This window comes from Phyllobates terribilis, unplaced genomic scaffold (genome assembly GCF_046119375.1).
Source record: "Phyllobates terribilis strain yellow unplaced genomic scaffold, ASM4611937v1 Scaffold_29__1_contigs__length_15306474, whole genome shotgun sequence".
In the NCBI taxonomy this organism is placed as follows: Eukaryota; Metazoa; Chordata; class Amphibia; order Anura; family Dendrobatidae; genus Phyllobates; species Phyllobates terribilis.
In genome coordinates, this window is record NW_027362789.1 from 14,301,363 (window position 1) to 14,319,869 (window position 18,507).

The 18,507-nt window shown below is 46.0% G+C and overlaps 2 protein-coding genes across 2 annotated transcripts in view; one reads left to right on the forward strand and one right to left on the reverse strand.

Annotated features, from left to right (window-relative positions):
• LOC141178644 (uncharacterized) overlaps positions 1-18,507 on the forward strand; it is a 1,052,471-nt gene that overhangs the window by 251,705 nt on the left and 782,259 nt on the right. The window lies entirely within an intron of this gene.
• The window catches only part of LOC141178672 (uncharacterized), a 43,711-nt gene continuing 25,941 nt past the window's right edge, over positions 738-18,507 (reverse strand). The window contains exons 5-9 of the mRNA XM_073660560.1: positions 6,506-6,685; positions 6,299-6,422; positions 6,118-6,215; positions 5,833-5,923; positions 738-2,816 (exon numbers count right to left, since the gene is read on the reverse strand). Of these exons, the coding sequence (XP_073516661.1) occupies positions 1,369-2,816; positions 5,833-5,923; positions 6,118-6,215; positions 6,299-6,422; positions 6,506-6,685 (1,941 nt within the window). The 3' untranslated portion in view covers positions 738-1,368. The remainder of the gene's footprint in view (positions 2,817-5,832; positions 5,924-6,117; positions 6,216-6,298; positions 6,423-6,505; positions 6,686-18,507) is intronic.

Consider the following 18,507-nt stretch of genomic DNA (forward strand, 5'->3'; position numbering starts at 1 on the left):
AGTTATCGAACATAACCTCGAACAGCCGAATTTTTTGCAAATCGTTCGGGTTCGTCGAACAACTCGAACACCGCCCAAAACAGCTCGAATTTGAGATTGGCGAACAGTTCTAGTCGAACACCGCTCATCTCTAGTTATAAGTCCATCTTTAGAGATCCGGATATTCCTATGTCCAAGGTGCGCAACATAATCAATAAATTTACAACACATACAGTCAAATATGTTGGAGCTTCAAAAATGTTATGGGGTTGTTTTGCAGCCTCTGGTCAGGTACCTTGACTGTGTGCAAGGCATCATGAAATCTGAAGATTAGCAAAGGGTTTTGGGGCACAATGTAGTGACTAGTGTCAGAAAGCTGGGTTTGCGTCCTAGGTCATGGGACTTCCAGCATGACAATGACCCCAAACATACTTCAAAAAGCACCCAGAAAATGGATGGAAACAAAGTGCTGGAGAGTTCTGACCAGCAATGAATCAAGATCTAAATCCCATTGAACACCTGTGGAGAGATCTTAAAATTGCTGTATGGAGAAAAATATTAAAATTTGAGAGTAATCAGTGGTTGATACCATCTTTTCAGTTAGCCATTAAAAGGTAAGAAATTTCAAGCTTTCAAGACTACTCAGGTCTCTTCATCAGACATAGTATAACAAAATCTGAAGAGTCACATATTTATACACAACAGGGCACAGGAATAATGCAATAGATAAGACAAGTGACGTGAAGCAGAACTATCAGTATGGGAGAGGGAGAAGCAGTTGTGGCCGTAAAAATGTTTGGCCACAAGTAGATCTATTCTTTTATTGTGTGGCGATGAGAATTCATCCTTGTTTTAAGGTTTTACCCTGTCTCCCCTACATACAGACCCCCAGTTGGACATTTGGTACATATAATTAAATTCATTGTGATGCAGCTGAAAGTACCTGGGATCTTGTGGTCCTGATGTGAGTTGGGAATCTTTATCTTGTCCATGGTCATTATAAATGGACAGGTTTACATTTACAGTTGGTGAGGATGTATTTTATAAGTTTCACCACAAAGGTGAAACTAATCCTCCCAGTCAGTTTGCTTTCCCTCCCAGTACCTTTTCATTCTAACAATGTTAGGTTTCTGGGAGATTATACTTGTTCCTTTTATTTTTGGTTCTCCTTAGCTTGCCTTAATTGCCCTATATGAATGTGTTTTTGTTTCTCACTCAGAGTTTTCGTATTTTACTTCACACTTTCCTTTCCCCTTGTTTAGAGTGTGTTGAAGCCTCCCCTCTGGTTCCTCAGGAGGTGTGAGAAACTCCTCAATGGCTTATTAGTTAGTTAGGTCTGCGGTGGCGTTTTTAGTTGTACAGCTAGGGCCTTTCTAGTCTGTACAGAAATTAGTTGGGTGTAGTTGCGGCATTCTCCCCTGTGTGGATTGTCCAGTGGTTATCAAGATGCACTTTCTGGTTATAACATTTCCCACATTTTGAACATGAAAAAGGCTTCACCCCTGTGTGAGTTCTCTGATGTTTGGTAAGACTTGATTTCTCTGTAAAACATTTCCCACATTCTGAACAGGAAAATGGCTTTTCTCCTGTGTGAGTTCTCTGATGGTTGATAAGAGTTGATTTCACTGTAAAATATTTCCCACATTCTGAACATGAAAATGGCTTCTCCCCTGTGTGAGTTCTCTGATGTACAATAAGATTTGATTTCTCTTTAAAACATTTCCCACATTCTGAACAGGAAAATGGCTTCTCTCCTGTGTGAGTTCTCTGATGGTTGATAAGAGTTGATTTCTCTGTAAAATATTTCCCACATTCTGAACAGGAAAATGGCTTCTCCTCTGTGTGGTTTCTCTGGTGCTTAAGAAAACTAGATTTCTGGTTAAAACATTTTCCACATTCTGAACAGGAAAATGGCTTCTCCCCTGTGTGAGTGCTCTGATGTGTGATAAGATTTGATTTCTCTGTAAAACATTTCCCACATTCTGAACAGGAAAATGGCTTCTCTCCTGTGTGAGTTCTCTGATGGTTTATAAGAGTTGATTTCTCTGTAAAATATTTCCCACATTCTGAACAGGAAAATGGCTTCTCCCCTGTGTGAATTCTCTGATGTTTGATAAGATTTGATTTCTGTGTAAAACATTTCCCACATTCTGAACAGGAAAATGGCTTCTCCCCTGTGTGAGTTCTCTGATGTGCGATAAGAGTTGATTTCTTTGCAAAATATTTCCCACATTCGAAACATGAAAATGGCTTCTCCCCTGTGTGAGTTTTCTGATGTTCGATAAGCGTTGATTGCAATGTAAAACAGTTCCCACATTCTGAACATGAAAAAGGCTTCTCCCCTGTGTGAGTTCTCTGATGTTTAATAAGATTTGATTCCTGTACAAAACATTTCCCACATTCTGAACAGGAAAATGGCTTCTCCCCTGTGTGAGTTCTCAGGTGCCTAACAAAATCTGATTTCTGATTAAAACATCTCCCACACTTGGAACAAGAAAATCTATTCTTCGCTGTGTGAATTTTTTGAGGTTTAAGAAAAGACTTTTTGAGGGGAAAACTATTTCTATATTCTGAACGTGAAAATGGCTTCTTTGCTTTAGGGGCAATTTGTTTTTTAATGTTTATTTTGTGACTTTGATTTTCCTTAGTAGTCGGTAATGAATCAGAAGACAGAACCTGTTTCATAGGATCAGATGATTGATCTTTGTTGTGAAGGGATGATGGTAAATCTGGAGTAATGGCATTCACTTCAATTGTATCCTGTGAGATCTCAAAATTATCTGATTTGAAAACTGAAGATGTCAGCTCTCCCACTGATCTCCTGGTACAGTCATCTGCTAAGAATAAAACCAATTATTATTTTTTAATAAAAAATCCTTGAATTTTATATTTTTGAACATTTCTACTTAAACTGTCTGTAAAAAAAGGCAAGTTATATAAAAAAAATTCACGTATTCACCAGGACAATAACAGTTCACAGTCTAATAGAAAACCTCATAGAATGGAGCAGTGGAGCGTGGTGTTCAACTGTTTTTTCATTCTGCCTCCCAAATATGGAATAAAAAGCCACCAATGTTATGTAGGCGAAAACAATACCAATAAAAACTTCTCCTCATCTCACAAAAAAACAAGTCCCCACTCAGATCCATCATCTGTCAATGGAATAACAGAGGTTTCCACATTATTAGTGGCTCAAAGGCTCTTGAAAAGCAACATGGCTTCCATAAACCAATCCAGCAATATCCGCTCCCCCAAAGTCAGATCTCCCCCTTGCTTCTGAGCTTTGCAGTAGTTTATGTGCCTAAACCACATTTAGCATCCATGTATTTGGTTTTACTATAATGAGAAGAACCCACTTAATTTACGGTGTGTATCTCCTGGAGCACAATCTGGGCACTATGTGTTGGGTAATAAACTAGCCCATTTGCAATTTTCACTCTCCAACGTCCATTGCGTGGTAATTTCTGGAAAGCGACTGTGGAGTCAAAATAGTCACTACTCCTATAGCTTAATTCACTGAGGGTTATAATTTCCAAAATGGAGTCACTTTATGGGGATTTCTACTGCTCTGGTTTTCCGCCATTTTGTCATATTACGACTTCTGAAAAAGGTGTGTCCCATCTCATCTGGGACATCTACTTCTCCTCCTGCTTCAACTTGTGTGACGTCTGCTTCTGTCACCAGGAGCCACCTTATTCATTCTGCAGGCAGCGCTGGTCATGGAGGAGACGTCAGAACCAGAAGCTCTGGGCGGTGCAGGCTCTACGCAGCCACTAAGATTAGGGTGCCTGGGACCTGAAGTACCATCCAGTCTGGCAGTATGGGTGTGTGTTGTCCAGCTGGAGTAATCTGCTCCCAGCTTCAGCCATTTGGAAAGCACCGCACCCTACTAAAGCTGGAAGCATATTGCCGGAAGCTGCCAGATACAGCCTTGTTCTCCTCTGGTTCAGTCATCTGTGATCAGCTCCCGGCTTGTGCATTTGTTTCTGTTGTGACCTCGGCCCGTGTACTGACTACTCTTGTGTCTTCTAATTTTGTATTTTCTCTATCCTCTTGGTTCTGACCCGGCTACCTGACTATTCTTCTTTCAATCTTGCTCCAGAGAACAGCAGTTAACACCATGGCCCAAGCCTAGGGGTCTCTGTGTAACTCCAGATCCACGTAGAGGGGTTAAATGGTGATGAGCAAAGTAATTTGTGAAATCAGTAAACCGGGTAGATAAGACAAGCCTGTTTGTGGTAGCCATCTTTTGAGCTGCCAGGTGACCATGAACAGCGTCCCCAATACATTGTGTCTGCGAACTATTCCAGCAAAATCTGCATTCCTAATATCTAAATGGCGCTCCTTCTCTTCTTAACCTGCCATGTGCCCAGACAGTAGTGTACAACCGTATATAGGGGGATCAAGAGAAGTTGGAAAATAATTTGTAAGGTTCATTTGTTTCCTATTATCTTTTGTGAAGAATTCCAGAGTTATCACCACATAAAGTGACACATGTCAGATTTGAAAAATGGGCCCTGATTAGGAACAGAAACTGGGTGCGGGAAGAGGTTAAAGCAGAGGATTTCTAAAGTCAAAAACTGTGACTATAGACAATAAAACATCTACTGAAATGATCAAACTGAACAGAGAAAAATGAGTAACTAGTGGTGAAACCTCTCTGTGGTAATTAGAGTATGGGGCTCAGTGGCTCTTGGCAATCTAAACTATCGTAAGGGACAATATATTCTGTCAGATGAGAAGAAATATTAGACATTTAAAGTGAACTTTTTATAATAGTGCAGAGCGGAGGTGTCTTAAATTTAGATCTCGGGCATTTGGAAGAGGCAATGGACATCTATTTGAAAGACTACCAGGGAGTTACAGCGTCACATAAGTGAGGCAGGCCGATCCCATCACAATGAAACTATCATACAGAATGAACTAAAAAAGAATATAAAAACATGTAACATCCCCAACAACAATGTATGTATGAAGGGAGAAATCCAACACTAAACTGGAGTTGCACTCATTTATGGTGGACCATTTGGCGCGAACAAGTCGGAACCCCGAACACGAACCTGAATTTGAAATTCGCTCAATTCTATTTATGACGTGGAGTGAATCCATAAAACCAGGGCTCGAGCCAACACATCTCCTGCAGGCGTGAATAAATGTATATTACAGCCATCAGCCACGCACAACTTAGAGATATATCATGGCACAGGTGTAATGTTTTTCATGTAGTTTATCACAATCCTGTTTGAAGTTAGCTGGTTTTAAAAGAAGTTGAAAAGTCAGGATAAAGGGAAACTCTGTTGTTATTGTACAGAAATTCACACTTGGCCTCACTGCACATTTAATTTTGTCGATCATAAAAGTGAAGTTTGGCCAGAAAGACTGGACCTGGTCTTGTAGGGACCATATGAGCACATTCAGCAGCACAGAAGGGAGAGAAGGTAGATTCATCTAATAAGATATCAGGGATCTAGGAAGCCAACAGCATCATTATCCTCCGCTTTCTCTTACAGACCCATCATAATATTTTTCTTCAAGTGATTTTCTCACTTGTCAGCACATTCTAAGTACGCTGTCATTTGGCTTTATAGTTTACAGACCTGGGCAGGTAACGGTCAGCGTCTCCTAATCCCAGGGTGTAGGTGGATCCTCCAGGTTGTAAGTGCTACAGAAAAGGGCTTTCACAATTACACAAAGTAATCTGAATATTTTTGGACGGAGGAGAATGTTGTGGACTAGCGGCAAAATGGTGATCACATGATTGTGATATGGCCGCACTACACCACTGATAAAGAAGCCACAGCCGGTGACTGAGAAGAATCTGTGACTTCTCTGCATTTAGTGGTTACTACTCACCTGGGTACTCATATGTAGGAATCTCCTCTTTACACCGCTCATCACCCCTCACATATGTATCTGTAATATTAATATGGGTCAGATCTTCACCCTGAAAGAAATATTATAAAAGTCAAAGACAGATGGAGAAGTCACAAGTTTGATCGGCTCTAATCCTGTTATCTCCACCGTTCTCATGACACAAATATAGAACATAATAATGGTGGATAAAACAAAACTGAAGACATGACCTTCACAGCCGTCTACACATCATAGGGGAGATGATGATACCTTCTCTCCATCTACCTGATGATCCTGAGGAACATTGGGATCTTCTTGTTTACAGTTCTGTGGAAGACGACGACGGGGACATCTCTCTGGTGTTGTCCTCTTACTGGATAGATCTGGAGGAAACACATACAGGGACTGAATTCATTCTTTACATACAGATAATTATAGGCCGTGTGTATTTAGTCCTGTCTATTACCTGGTGATGTGAGGGGCTGGGGAACCTCCATCATGATGTCCCTGTACAGATCTTTGTGTCCCTCTAAATACTCCCATTCCTCCATTGAGAAATAGACAGCGACATCCTGACACCTTATAGGAACCTGACACATACAAAGATACAGTCATGCATCCAATCACTCCATAGCGTTACTGTATAAAGTCCCATGATTTCCAGCAGTGTCACCTCTCCAGTCAGCAGCTCAATCATCTTGTAGGCGAGTTCTAGGATCTTCTGGTCATTGATGTCCTCATGTATCAGGGGGTGAGGTGGAGGCCCTGTGATTGGGCTCTGTGGTCTTCCCCATCCCTCAGACACAGGGTCCTGAGAGCGCTCACTAGAGGTCTTCTTCACTACTGTGTAATCCTGGTTATGGAGAGACACAGTAATAAATCTCACTACAGACATTTCCAGAGTCCTCACCTTTCCAGTTCTGTCCATCTGTTATTCCCATAGATAAGAATGATGTAATGTGACGTCATCAGAATCTCTCACCTCTCCAGTAAGCCGGAAGAGGATCTCTAGGGTGAGGTGTAATATCCTCTCCACCATCTTGTCTATCATTTTCCTGGATAAATCAGGAAAATTTTCTTATATAGACAATCTTCACTGAGAGGATCCGGTATTTTAGAGATCTGAATGAGAAAAAGATAAGCTGATGGATAAGACCATTTTTCTGCAATGATGCGGAATCCAAAATGTACCACGAGCACCCTTTATCTGGTGTTCAGGTCTATTGCCTGTATATTAAAATCTGTGACATTTGAGCAGTACCTTTTCACCCGTAAAAATCGGCCCTTGGGTATTCCTCTTTTCATGGGGATAGGGGTGGTGGTTATCCCACTTCAATAGTTTATTAGTCCTTGAAGGTTTATGGTAGACTAGATGGTGGCCCGATTCTAACGCATCTGGTATTCTAGAACATGTATGCCGCCGACCAGGCGCAATCAGCATAGCAGTGTTTAAATTTGGCGCCAAAATCGCTCATTGATCGCAGCCGGCGGCCGTGACCAATCAGCAGAGCCGTGTTTAAATTTGGCGCCAATATCGCTGATTGGTCGCGGAAGCCGGCCACGGCCAATCAGCGAACCGTGTTAGTGAGGACTGGAGAGCGTGTTTAAATTTGGCGCCAAAATCGCTGATTGATCGCGGCCGGCAGCCGCGACCAATCAGCAGAGCGGTGTTTAAATTTGGCGCCAATATCGCAGATTGGTCGCGGCCGCCGGCGAACCGTAATGGTGAGGACCGGGCACCGGCGCTGGCTGTGCGGGTACTTAAGCTGCGAGCAGCCGGGAGATGGGCGGCTGCTAGCAGCCGAAGTATCCCGACCGGCGGCGGCGCTCCCCGGTCCTCCTTTCACACTTGCCGTCGAGAGATCAGCGGGCCAAGCCGCTGACCTCACGACGTTAGCAGCATGGAGGTCAGCCGCGCCGCCGGTCGGGGTACTTGTACTGCCAGCTAGCACCGCCGCTGACCTCTGTGCAGAGCGTTGTTTAAATTTGGCGCCAATATCGCTGATTGGTCGCGGCCGGCCCCAAACGTTGCAATCATCATTGGCCCCAATCTCCTCCCTCTCATGCCCTGACTTTGCACTGAAGCATTATAACAAAATATTGCAATGCGCCCTGGATGAAGCTGCACCTCCTACACAGAGAACAACTCGGCACAGACGGCGACAACCCTGGAACACGCTGCAAACACGTTTTCTCCAGTGGTGCGCCAGGTGTGCCAAACGGCTGTGGACAAAATCTAATCTGGCCGAAGATTTCCTCCATTATAAATTTATGCTTAAAACCTATAACTCCGCCCTTCACCTCTCCAAACAAACCTACTTTAACAACCTAATCATCTCATGGTCCAATAATCCTAAACACCTGTTTGACACTTTTCACTCCTTCCTTAATCAAACAGCACAGGCCCCAACCACCAACCTCAGCACTGACGATCTGGCCAATTATTTAAAAGAAAAAATTGACCATATTCGATAGGAAATTTTCTCTCAATCCCCAAATGTTATGCATACTCCTCCCTCCCACACTGCATCTTGCTCATTTTCTGACTTCGAACCAGTCACGGAAGAAGAAGCGAAAAGGCTCCTTTCTTCCTCTCGCTCTACCACCTGCACCAGTGACCCTATTCCCTCACATCTCCTTCAGTCCCTTTCTCCAGCTGTCACTACTCACCTAACTAAAATATTAAACCTCTACCTCTCATCTATTATTTTTTCCCTCCTTTTTTAAACACGCCAGCATACATCCATTACTTAAAAAAACATCCCTCGACCAGAACTGTGCTGTTAACTACAGACCTGTTTTCAATCTTCCCTTTATCTCTAAACTCCTGGAAGGACTGGTCCACTCCTGTCTAATCCGCTATCTCTCAGATAACTAACATTCTACTGAAACTGCACTCACTAAAGTTTCTAATGATCAACTAACAGCCAAATCTAATGGTCACTACTCCCTGCTGATTCTCCTGGATCTCTCTGCAGCATTCGACACTGTGGATCTACCTCTCTGAGCGCTCCTTCACTGTGTCTTTTGTTGGCTTCTCTTCTTCTCCCCTTCCCCTTATTGTCGGGGTTCCTCAAGGATCAGTCCTAGACACCCTTCTTTTCTACTTATATACCGCTTCTATTGGACAAACAATCAGCAGATTCGGTTTTCAGTACCATCTCTATGCCGATGACACCCAATTATACACCTCTTCTCCGGACATCACTCCTGCATTATTACAAAATACCAGTGATTGTCTTTCCGCTGTCTCTAACACTATGCCCTCCGTCTATCTAAAATTGAATCTGTCATAAACTGAACTACTCGGATTTCCTCCCTCCACTAACCTACCTGTGCCCGATATTGCCATTTCTGTTTGTGACTCCATCATTACTCGCCAGCAACATGCCCGCTGTCTTGGGGTCATACTTGATTCAGATCTTTCCTTCACTCCTCATATCAAATCACTCGCTCGCTCGTGTCTTCTACACCTCAAAAACATCTCTAGAATCAGAAATTTTCTTACCTTTGACTCTGTAAAAACTCTTACTGTAGCTCTTATTCATTCTCGTCTGGACTATTGCAACTCTTTACTTATCGGTCTCCCTCTTTCTAAACTTTCCCCTCTCCAATCCGTCCTGAACGCAGCTGTCAGGGTCATATTCCTCACCTACCGATACAACGATGTTTCTTCCCTGTGCCAGTCATTGCACTGATTGCTCATCCAATACAGAGTTCAATATAAACTTATTGCTCTTACCCACAAAGCTATCCACGATTCAGCACCACTCTACATCTCCTCCCTCGTCTCAGTCTACCACCCTACCAGTGCCCTCTGTTCTGCTAATGACTTAAAGCTAAAATCCTCCATAATCCGAATCTCCCACTCCCGTCTCCAAGATTTCTCGCATGCTGCACCAATTCTTTGGAATGCACTACCCAGGACAATTTGATTAATTCCCAATACCCACAGTTTTAAGCGTGCCGTAAAAACTCTTTTATTTAGACTGGCCTATCACCTCAACACACTTATCTAACTGTCCCAGTTTGGCCCATATTAAAATTTTCTTCAAAATCATGCTCATACCATCCATGCACTGAATAGCCTCTGTCTGTACTGTACACATACTGGCTGGTGATCACTTCATGTAGTGTTATGTACTTACCGTATTTAGTATATTCAGGCAGTATATATACAATATATGTACATTGTGCCTTTTGTGTCTCCCCTATTTCCTTATAGACTGTAAGCTTGTGAGCAGGGCCCTCACTCCTTTTAACATCTGAGTTATGCTTATTCTGTAAATTCTGTATTGTCAGTATAAGTCCCCCCTAAAATTGTAAAGTGCTGTGGAATTCCCTGACAAATTCAAAAGATTGTTCACTCGTCCCTGACCAGGTGATAAAAATGTCATCAATATATTTGTACCATACCCCAATATATGGATCACATCACTTATGATCATCCCTGAATATTGTGGATTCCTCCCACCAGTTCAGGGATAAGTTAGCATATGAGGGGGCACAGAGGCTCCCCATCGCAGTACCCCTGAGCTGGTGGAAGTACTTCCTGTCAAAAAGAAAGAAGTTATGAGTAAGAGTGAATTTTAGAAGATCCTCCATGAAGTCATTATGTCTGCTACACTCTATTGATCTTGATTTCAAGAAATGTTTTACTCCTCTGATACCATCCTCATGTGGTATATTACTGTACAAAGCCTCAATATCTAGTAAGGCCTGCTCCCCTACATGCCTGTATACATGCTCAAGGGTATACATGTAGGGGAGCAGGGAAAGGGAAAACCATTTTCCAGAGGGATTATTCCAACTGCAGGACCTCAGGCGCTAATGCGGGAACATTACACTGTAATGGCTTCATACATCCTGCATAAGGGGCATAATGGGGGCATCACACTGTGTGGGGGCATCATACATCCTGCATAAGGGGCATAATAGGGGCATTACACTGTGTGGGGGCATCATACATCCTGCATAAGGGGCATAATGGGGGCATTACACTGTGGGGAGATCATACATCCAGCATAAAGGACATAATGGGGGCATTACACTGTGTGGGGGGCATCATACATACAGCATAAGGGGCATAATGGGGGCATTATACTGTGTGGGGGGCATCATACATACTGGATAAGGGGCATAATGGGGGCATCATACATACTGCATAAGGGGCATAATGGGAGCATTACACTGTGGGGGGCGTCATACATCCTGCATAAGGGGCATAATGGGGGCATTAACACTGTGTGGGGGCATCATACATACAGCATAAGGGGCATAATGGGGGCATTACACTGTGGGGGGCATCATACATCCTGCAAAAGGGGCATATAGGGGGCATTACACTGTGTGAGGGCATCATACATCCTGCATAAGGGGCATAATGGGGGCATTACACTGTGTGGGGGCATCATACATCCTGCATAAGGGGCATTACACTGTGTGGGGGCATCATACATACAGCATAAGGGGCATAATGGGGGCATCATACATCCTGCATAAGGGGCATAATGGGGGCATTACACTGTGTGGGGGCATCATACATCCTGCATAAGGGGCATAATGGGGGCATTACACTGTGTGGGGGCATCATACATCCTGCATAAGGGGCATAATGGGGGCATTACACTGTGTGGGGGCATCATACATCCTGCATAAGGGGCATTACACTGTGTGGGGGCATCATACATCCAGCATAAGGGGCATAATGGGGGCATCATACATCCTGCATAAGGGGCATAATGGGGGCATTACACTGTGTGGGGGCATCATACATCCTGCATAAGGGGCATAATGGGGGCATTACACTGTGTGGGGGCATCATACATACTGCATATGGGGCATAATGGGGGCATTACACGGTGTGGGGGCATCATACATCCTGCATAAGGGGCATAATGGGGGCATTACACTGTGTGGGGGCATCATGCATCCTGTATAAGGGGCATAATGGGGGCATCATACATCCTGCATAAGGGGCATAATGGGGGCATTATACTGTGTGGGGGGCATCATACATACTGGATAAGGGGCATAATGGGGGCATCATACATACTGCATAAGGGGCATAATGGGGGCATTACACATACTGCATAATGGGAGCATTACACTGTGGGGGGCGTCATACATCCTGCATAAGGGGCATATTGGGGGCATTACACTGTGTGAGGGCATCATACATCCTGCATAAGGGGCATAATGGGGCATCATACATCCTGCATAAGGGGCATTACACTGTGTGGGGGCATCATACATACAGCATAAGGGGCATAATGGGGGCATCATACATCCTGCATAAGGGGCATAATGGGGGCATTACACTGTGTGGGGGCATCATACATCCTGCATAAGGGGCATAATGGGGGCATCATACATCCTGCATAAGGGGCATAATGGGGGCATTACACTGTGCGGGGGCATCATACATCCTGCATAAGGGGCATAATGGGGGCATTACACTGTGTGAGGGCATCATACATCCTGCATAAGGGGAATTACACTGTGTGGGGGCATCATACCTACTGCAGAAGGGGCATAATGGGGGCATTACACTGTGTGGGGGCATCATACATCCTGCATAAGGGGCATTACACTGTGTGGGGGCATCATACATCCAGCATAAGGGGCATAATGGGGGCATCATACATCCTGCATAAGGGGCATAATGGGGGCATCATACATCCTGCATAAGGGGCATAATGGGGGCATTACACTGTGAGGGGACATCATACATACTGCATAAGGGGCATAATGGGCGCATCATACATCCTGCATAAGGGGCATAATGGGGGCATTACACTGTGTGGGGGTATCATACATCCTGCATAAGGGGCATAATGGGGGCATTACACTGTGTGGGGCATCATACATCCTGCATAAGGGGCATAATGGGGGCATCATACATACTGTATAAGGGGCATAATGGGGGCATTACACTGTGGGGGCATCATACATCCTGCATAAGGGGCATAATGGGGGCATTATACTGTGTGGGGGGCATCATACATACTGGATAAGGGGCATAATGGGGGCATCATACATACTGCATAAGGGGCATAATGGGGGCATTACACATACTGCATAATGGGCATAATGGGAGCATTACACTGTGGGGGGCGTCATACATCCTGCATAAGGGGCATAATGGGGGCATTAACACTGTGTGGGGGCATCATACATACAGCATAAGGGGCATAATGGGGACATTACACTGTGGGGGGCATCATACATCCTGCAAAAGGGGCATAATGGGGGCATTACACTGTGTGAGGGCATCATACATCCTGCATAAGGGGCATAATGGGGGCATTACACAGTATGGGGGCATCATACATCCTGCATAAGGGGCATTACACTGTGTGGGGGCATCATACATCCAGCATAAGGGGCATAATGGGGGCATCATACATCCTGCATAAGGGGCATAATGGGGGCATTACACTGTGTGGGGGCATCATACATCCTGCATAATGGGGGCATCATACATCCTGCATAAGGGGCATAATGGGGGCATTACACTGTGTGGGGGCATCATACATCCTGCATAAGGGGCATAATGGGGGCATTACACTGTGTGAGGGCATCATACATCCTGCATAAGGGGCATAATGGGGGCATTACACATCCTGCATAAGGGGCATTACACTGTGTGGGGGCATCATACATCCAGCATAAGGGGCATAATGAGGGCATCATACATCCTGCATAAGGGGCATAATGGGGGCATTACACTGTGAGGGGACATCATACATACTGCATAATGGGCATAATGGGGGCATCATACATCCTGCATAAGGGGCATAATGGGGGCATTACACTGTGTGGGGGTATCATACATCCTGCATAAGGGGCATAATGGGGGCATTACACTGTGTGGGGGCATCATACATACTGTATAAGGGGCATAATGGGGGCATTACACTGTGGGGGCATCATACATCCTGCATAAGGGGCATAATGGGGGCATTATACTGTGTGGGGGGCATCATACATACTGGATAAGGGGCATAATGGGGGCATCATACATCCTGCATAAGGGGCATAATGGGAGCATTACACTGTGGGGGGCGTCATACATCCTGCATAAGGGGCATAATGGGGGCATTACACTGTGTGGGGGCATCATACATCCTGCATAAGGGGCATAATGGGGGCATCATACATCCTGCATAAGGGGCATAATGGGGGCATTACACTGTGTGGGGGCATCATACATCCTGCATAAGGGGCATCATACATACAGCATAAGGGGCATAATGGGGGCATCATACATCCTGCATAAGGGGCATAATGGGGGCATTACACGGTGTGGGGGCATCATACATCCTGCATAAGGGGCATAATGGGGGCATCATACATCCTGCATAAGGGGCATAATGGGGGCATTACACTGTGTGGGGGCATCATACATCCTGCATAAGGGGCATTACACTGTGTGGGGGCATCATACATCCAGCATAAGGGGCATAATGGGGGCATCATACATCCTGCATAAGGGGCATAATGGGGGCATTACACTGTGTGGGGGCATCATACATCCTGCATAAGGGGCATAATGGGGGCATTACACTGTGTGGGGGCATCATACATACTGCATATGGGGCATAATGGGGGCATTACACGGTGTGGGGGCATCATACATCCTGCATAAGGGGCATAATGGGGGCATTACACTGTGTGGGGGCATCATACATCCTGTATAAGGGGCATAATGGGGGCATTACACTGTGGGGGCATCATACATCCTGCATAAGGGGCATAATGGGGGCATTATACTGTGTGGGGGGCATCATACATACTGGATAAGGGGCATAATGGGGGCATCATACATACTGCATAAGGGGCATAATGGGGGCATTACACATACTGCATAATGGGAGCATTACACTGTGGGGGGCGTCATACATCCTGCATAAGGGGCATATTGGGGGCATTATACTGTGTGAGGGCATCATACATCCTGCATAAGGGGCATAATGGGGGCATTACACTGTGTGGGGGGCATCATACATCCTGCATAATGGGGGCATCATACATCCTGCATAAGGGGCATAATGGGGGCATTACACTGTGTGGGGGCATCATACATCCTGCATAAGGGGCATAATGGGGGCATTACACTGTGTGGGGGCATCATACATCCTGCATAATGGGGGCATCATACATCCTGCATAAGGGGCATAATGGGGGCATTACACTGTGTGGGGGCATCATACATCCTGCATAAGGGGCATAATGGGGGCATTACACTGTGTGAGGGCATCATAAATCCTGCATAAGGGGCATAATGGGGGCATTACACATCCTGCATAAGGGGCATTACACTGTGTGGGGGCATCATACATCCAGCATAAGGGGCATAATGGGGGCATCATACATCCTGCATAAGGGGCATAATGGGGGCATTACACTGTGAGGGGACATCATACATACTGCATAATGGGCATAATGGGGGCATCATACATCCTGCATAAGGGGCATAATGGGGGCATTACACTGTGTGGGGGTATCATACATCCTGCATAAGGGGCATAATGGGGGCATTACACTGTGTGGGGGCATCATACATACTGTATAAGGGGCATAATGGGGGCATTACACTGTGGGGGCATCATACATCCTGCATAAGGGGCATAATGGGGGCATTATACTGTGTGGGGGGCATCATACATACTGGATAAGGGGCATAATGGGGGCATCATACATCCTGCATAAGGGGCATAATGGGAGCATTACACTGTGGGGGGCGTCATACATCCTGCATAAGGGGCATAATGGGGGCATTACACTGTGTGGGGGCATCATACATCCTGCATAAGGGGCATAATGGGGGCATCATACATCCTGCATAAGGGGCATAATGGGGGCATTACACTGTGTGGGGGCATCATACATCCTGCATAAGGGGCATCATACATACAGCATAAGGGGCATAATGGGGGCATCATACATCCTGCATAAGGGGCATAATGGGGGCATTACACGGTGTGGGGGCATCATACATCCTGCATAAGGGGCATAATGGGGGCATCATACATCCTGCATAAGGGGCATAATGGGGGCATTACACTGTGTGGGGGCATCATACATCCTGCATAAGGGGCATTACACTGTGTGGGGGCATCATACATCCAGCATAAGGGGCATAATGGGGGCATCATACATCCTGCATAAGGGGCATAATGGGGGCATTACACTGTGTGGGGGCATCATACATCCTGCATAAGGGGCATAATGGGGGCATTACACTGTGTGGGGGCATCATACATACTGCATATGGGGCATAATGGGGGCATTACACGGTGTGGGGGCATCATACATCCTGCATAAGGGGCATAATGGGGGCATTACACTGTGTGGGGGCATCATACATCCTGTATAAGGGGCATAATGGGGGCATTACACTGTGGGGGCATCATACATCCTGCATAAGGGGCATAATGGGGGCATTATACTGTGTGGGGGGCATCATACATACTGGATAAGGGGCATAATGGGGGCATCATACATACTGCATAAGGGGCATAATGGGGGCATTACACATACTGCATAATGGGAGCATTACACTGTGGGGGGCGTCATACATCCTGCATAAGGGGCATATTGGGGGCATTACACTGTGTGAGGGCATCATACATCCTGCATAAGGGGCATAATGGGGCATCATACATCCTGCATAAGGGGCATTACACTGTGTGGGGGCATCATACATACAGCATAAGGGGCATAATGGGGGCATCATACATCCTGCATAAGGGGCATAATGGGGGCATTACACTGTGTGGGGGCATCATACATCCTGCATAAGGGGCATAATGGGGGCATCATACATCCTGCATAAGGGGCATAATGGGGGCATTACACTGTGCGGGGGCATCATACATCCTGCATAAGGGGCATAATGGGGGCATTACACTGTGTGAGGGCATCATACATCCTGCATAAGGGGAATTACACTGTGTGGGGGCATCATACCTACTGCAGAAGGGGCATAATGGGGGCATTACACTGTGTGGGGGCATCATACATCCTGCATAAGGGGCATTACACTGTGTGGGGGCATCATACATCCAGCATAAGGGGCATAATGGGGGCATCATACATCCTGCATAAGGGGCATAATGGGGGCATCATACATCCTGCATAAGGGGCATAATGGGGGCATTACACTGTGAGGGGACATCATACATACTGCATAAGGGGCATAATGGGCGCATCATACATCCTGCATAAGTGGCATAATGGGGGCATTACACTGTGTGGGGGTATCATACATCCTGCATAAGGGGCATAATGGGGGCATTACACTGTGTGGGGCATCATACATCCTGCATAAGGGGCATAATGGGGGCATTACACTGTGTGGGGGCATCATACATCCTGCATAAGGGGCATAATGTGGGCATTACACTGTGTGGGAGCATCATACATACTGCATAAGGGGCATAATGTGGGCATTACACTGTGTGGGGGCATCATACATCCTGCATAATGGGGGCATTACACTGTGTGGGGGCATCATACATACTGCACAAGGGGCATAATGGGGGCATTACACGGTGTGGGGGCATCATACATCCTGCATAAGGGGCATAATGGGGGCATTCCACTGTGTGGGGGCATCATACATACTGCATAAGGGGCATAATGGGGGCAATACACGGTGTGGGGGCATCATACATCCTGCATAAGGCGCATAATGAGGGCATTACACTGTGTGGGGGCATCATACATACTGTATAAGGGGCATAATGGGGGCATTACACTGTGTGGGGGCATCATACATACTGCACAAGGGGCATAATGGGGGCATTACACTGTGTGGGGGCATCATACATACTGCACAAGGGGCATAATGGGGGCATTACACGGTGTGGGGGCATCATACATCCTGCATAAGGGGCATAATGGGGGCATTACACTGTGCGGGGGCATCATACATACTGCATAAGGGGCATAATGGGGGCATTACACTGTGTGGGGGCATCATACATACTGTATAAGAGGCATATTGGGGGCATTACACTGTGTGGGGGCATCATACATACTGCACAAGGGGCATAATGGGGGCATTACACGGTGTGGGGGCATCATACATCCTGCATAAGAGGCATAATGAGGGCATTACACTGTGCGGGGGCATCATACATACTGCATACGGGGCATTACACGGTGTGGGGGCATCATACATCCTGCATAAGGGGCATAATGAGGGCATTACACTGTGTGGTGGCATCATACATACTGTATAAGGGGCATAATGGGGGCATTACACGGTGTGGGGGCATAATGGGGGCATTACACTGTGTGGGGGCATCATACATCCTGCATAAGGGGCATAATGGGGGCATTACACTGTGTGGGGGCATCATACATACTGCATATGGGGCATAATGGGGGCATTACACGGTGTGGGGGCATCATACATCCTGCATAAGGGGCATAATGGGGGCATTACACTGTGTGGGGGCATCATACATACTGTATAAGGGGCATAATGGGGGCATTACACTGTGGGGGCATCATACATCCTGCATAAGGGGCATAATGGGGGCATTACACTGTGTGGGGCATCATACATCCTTTATAAGGGGCATAATGGGGGCATTACACGGTGTGGGGGCATCATACATCCTGCATAAGGGGCATAATGGGGGCATCATACATACTGTATAA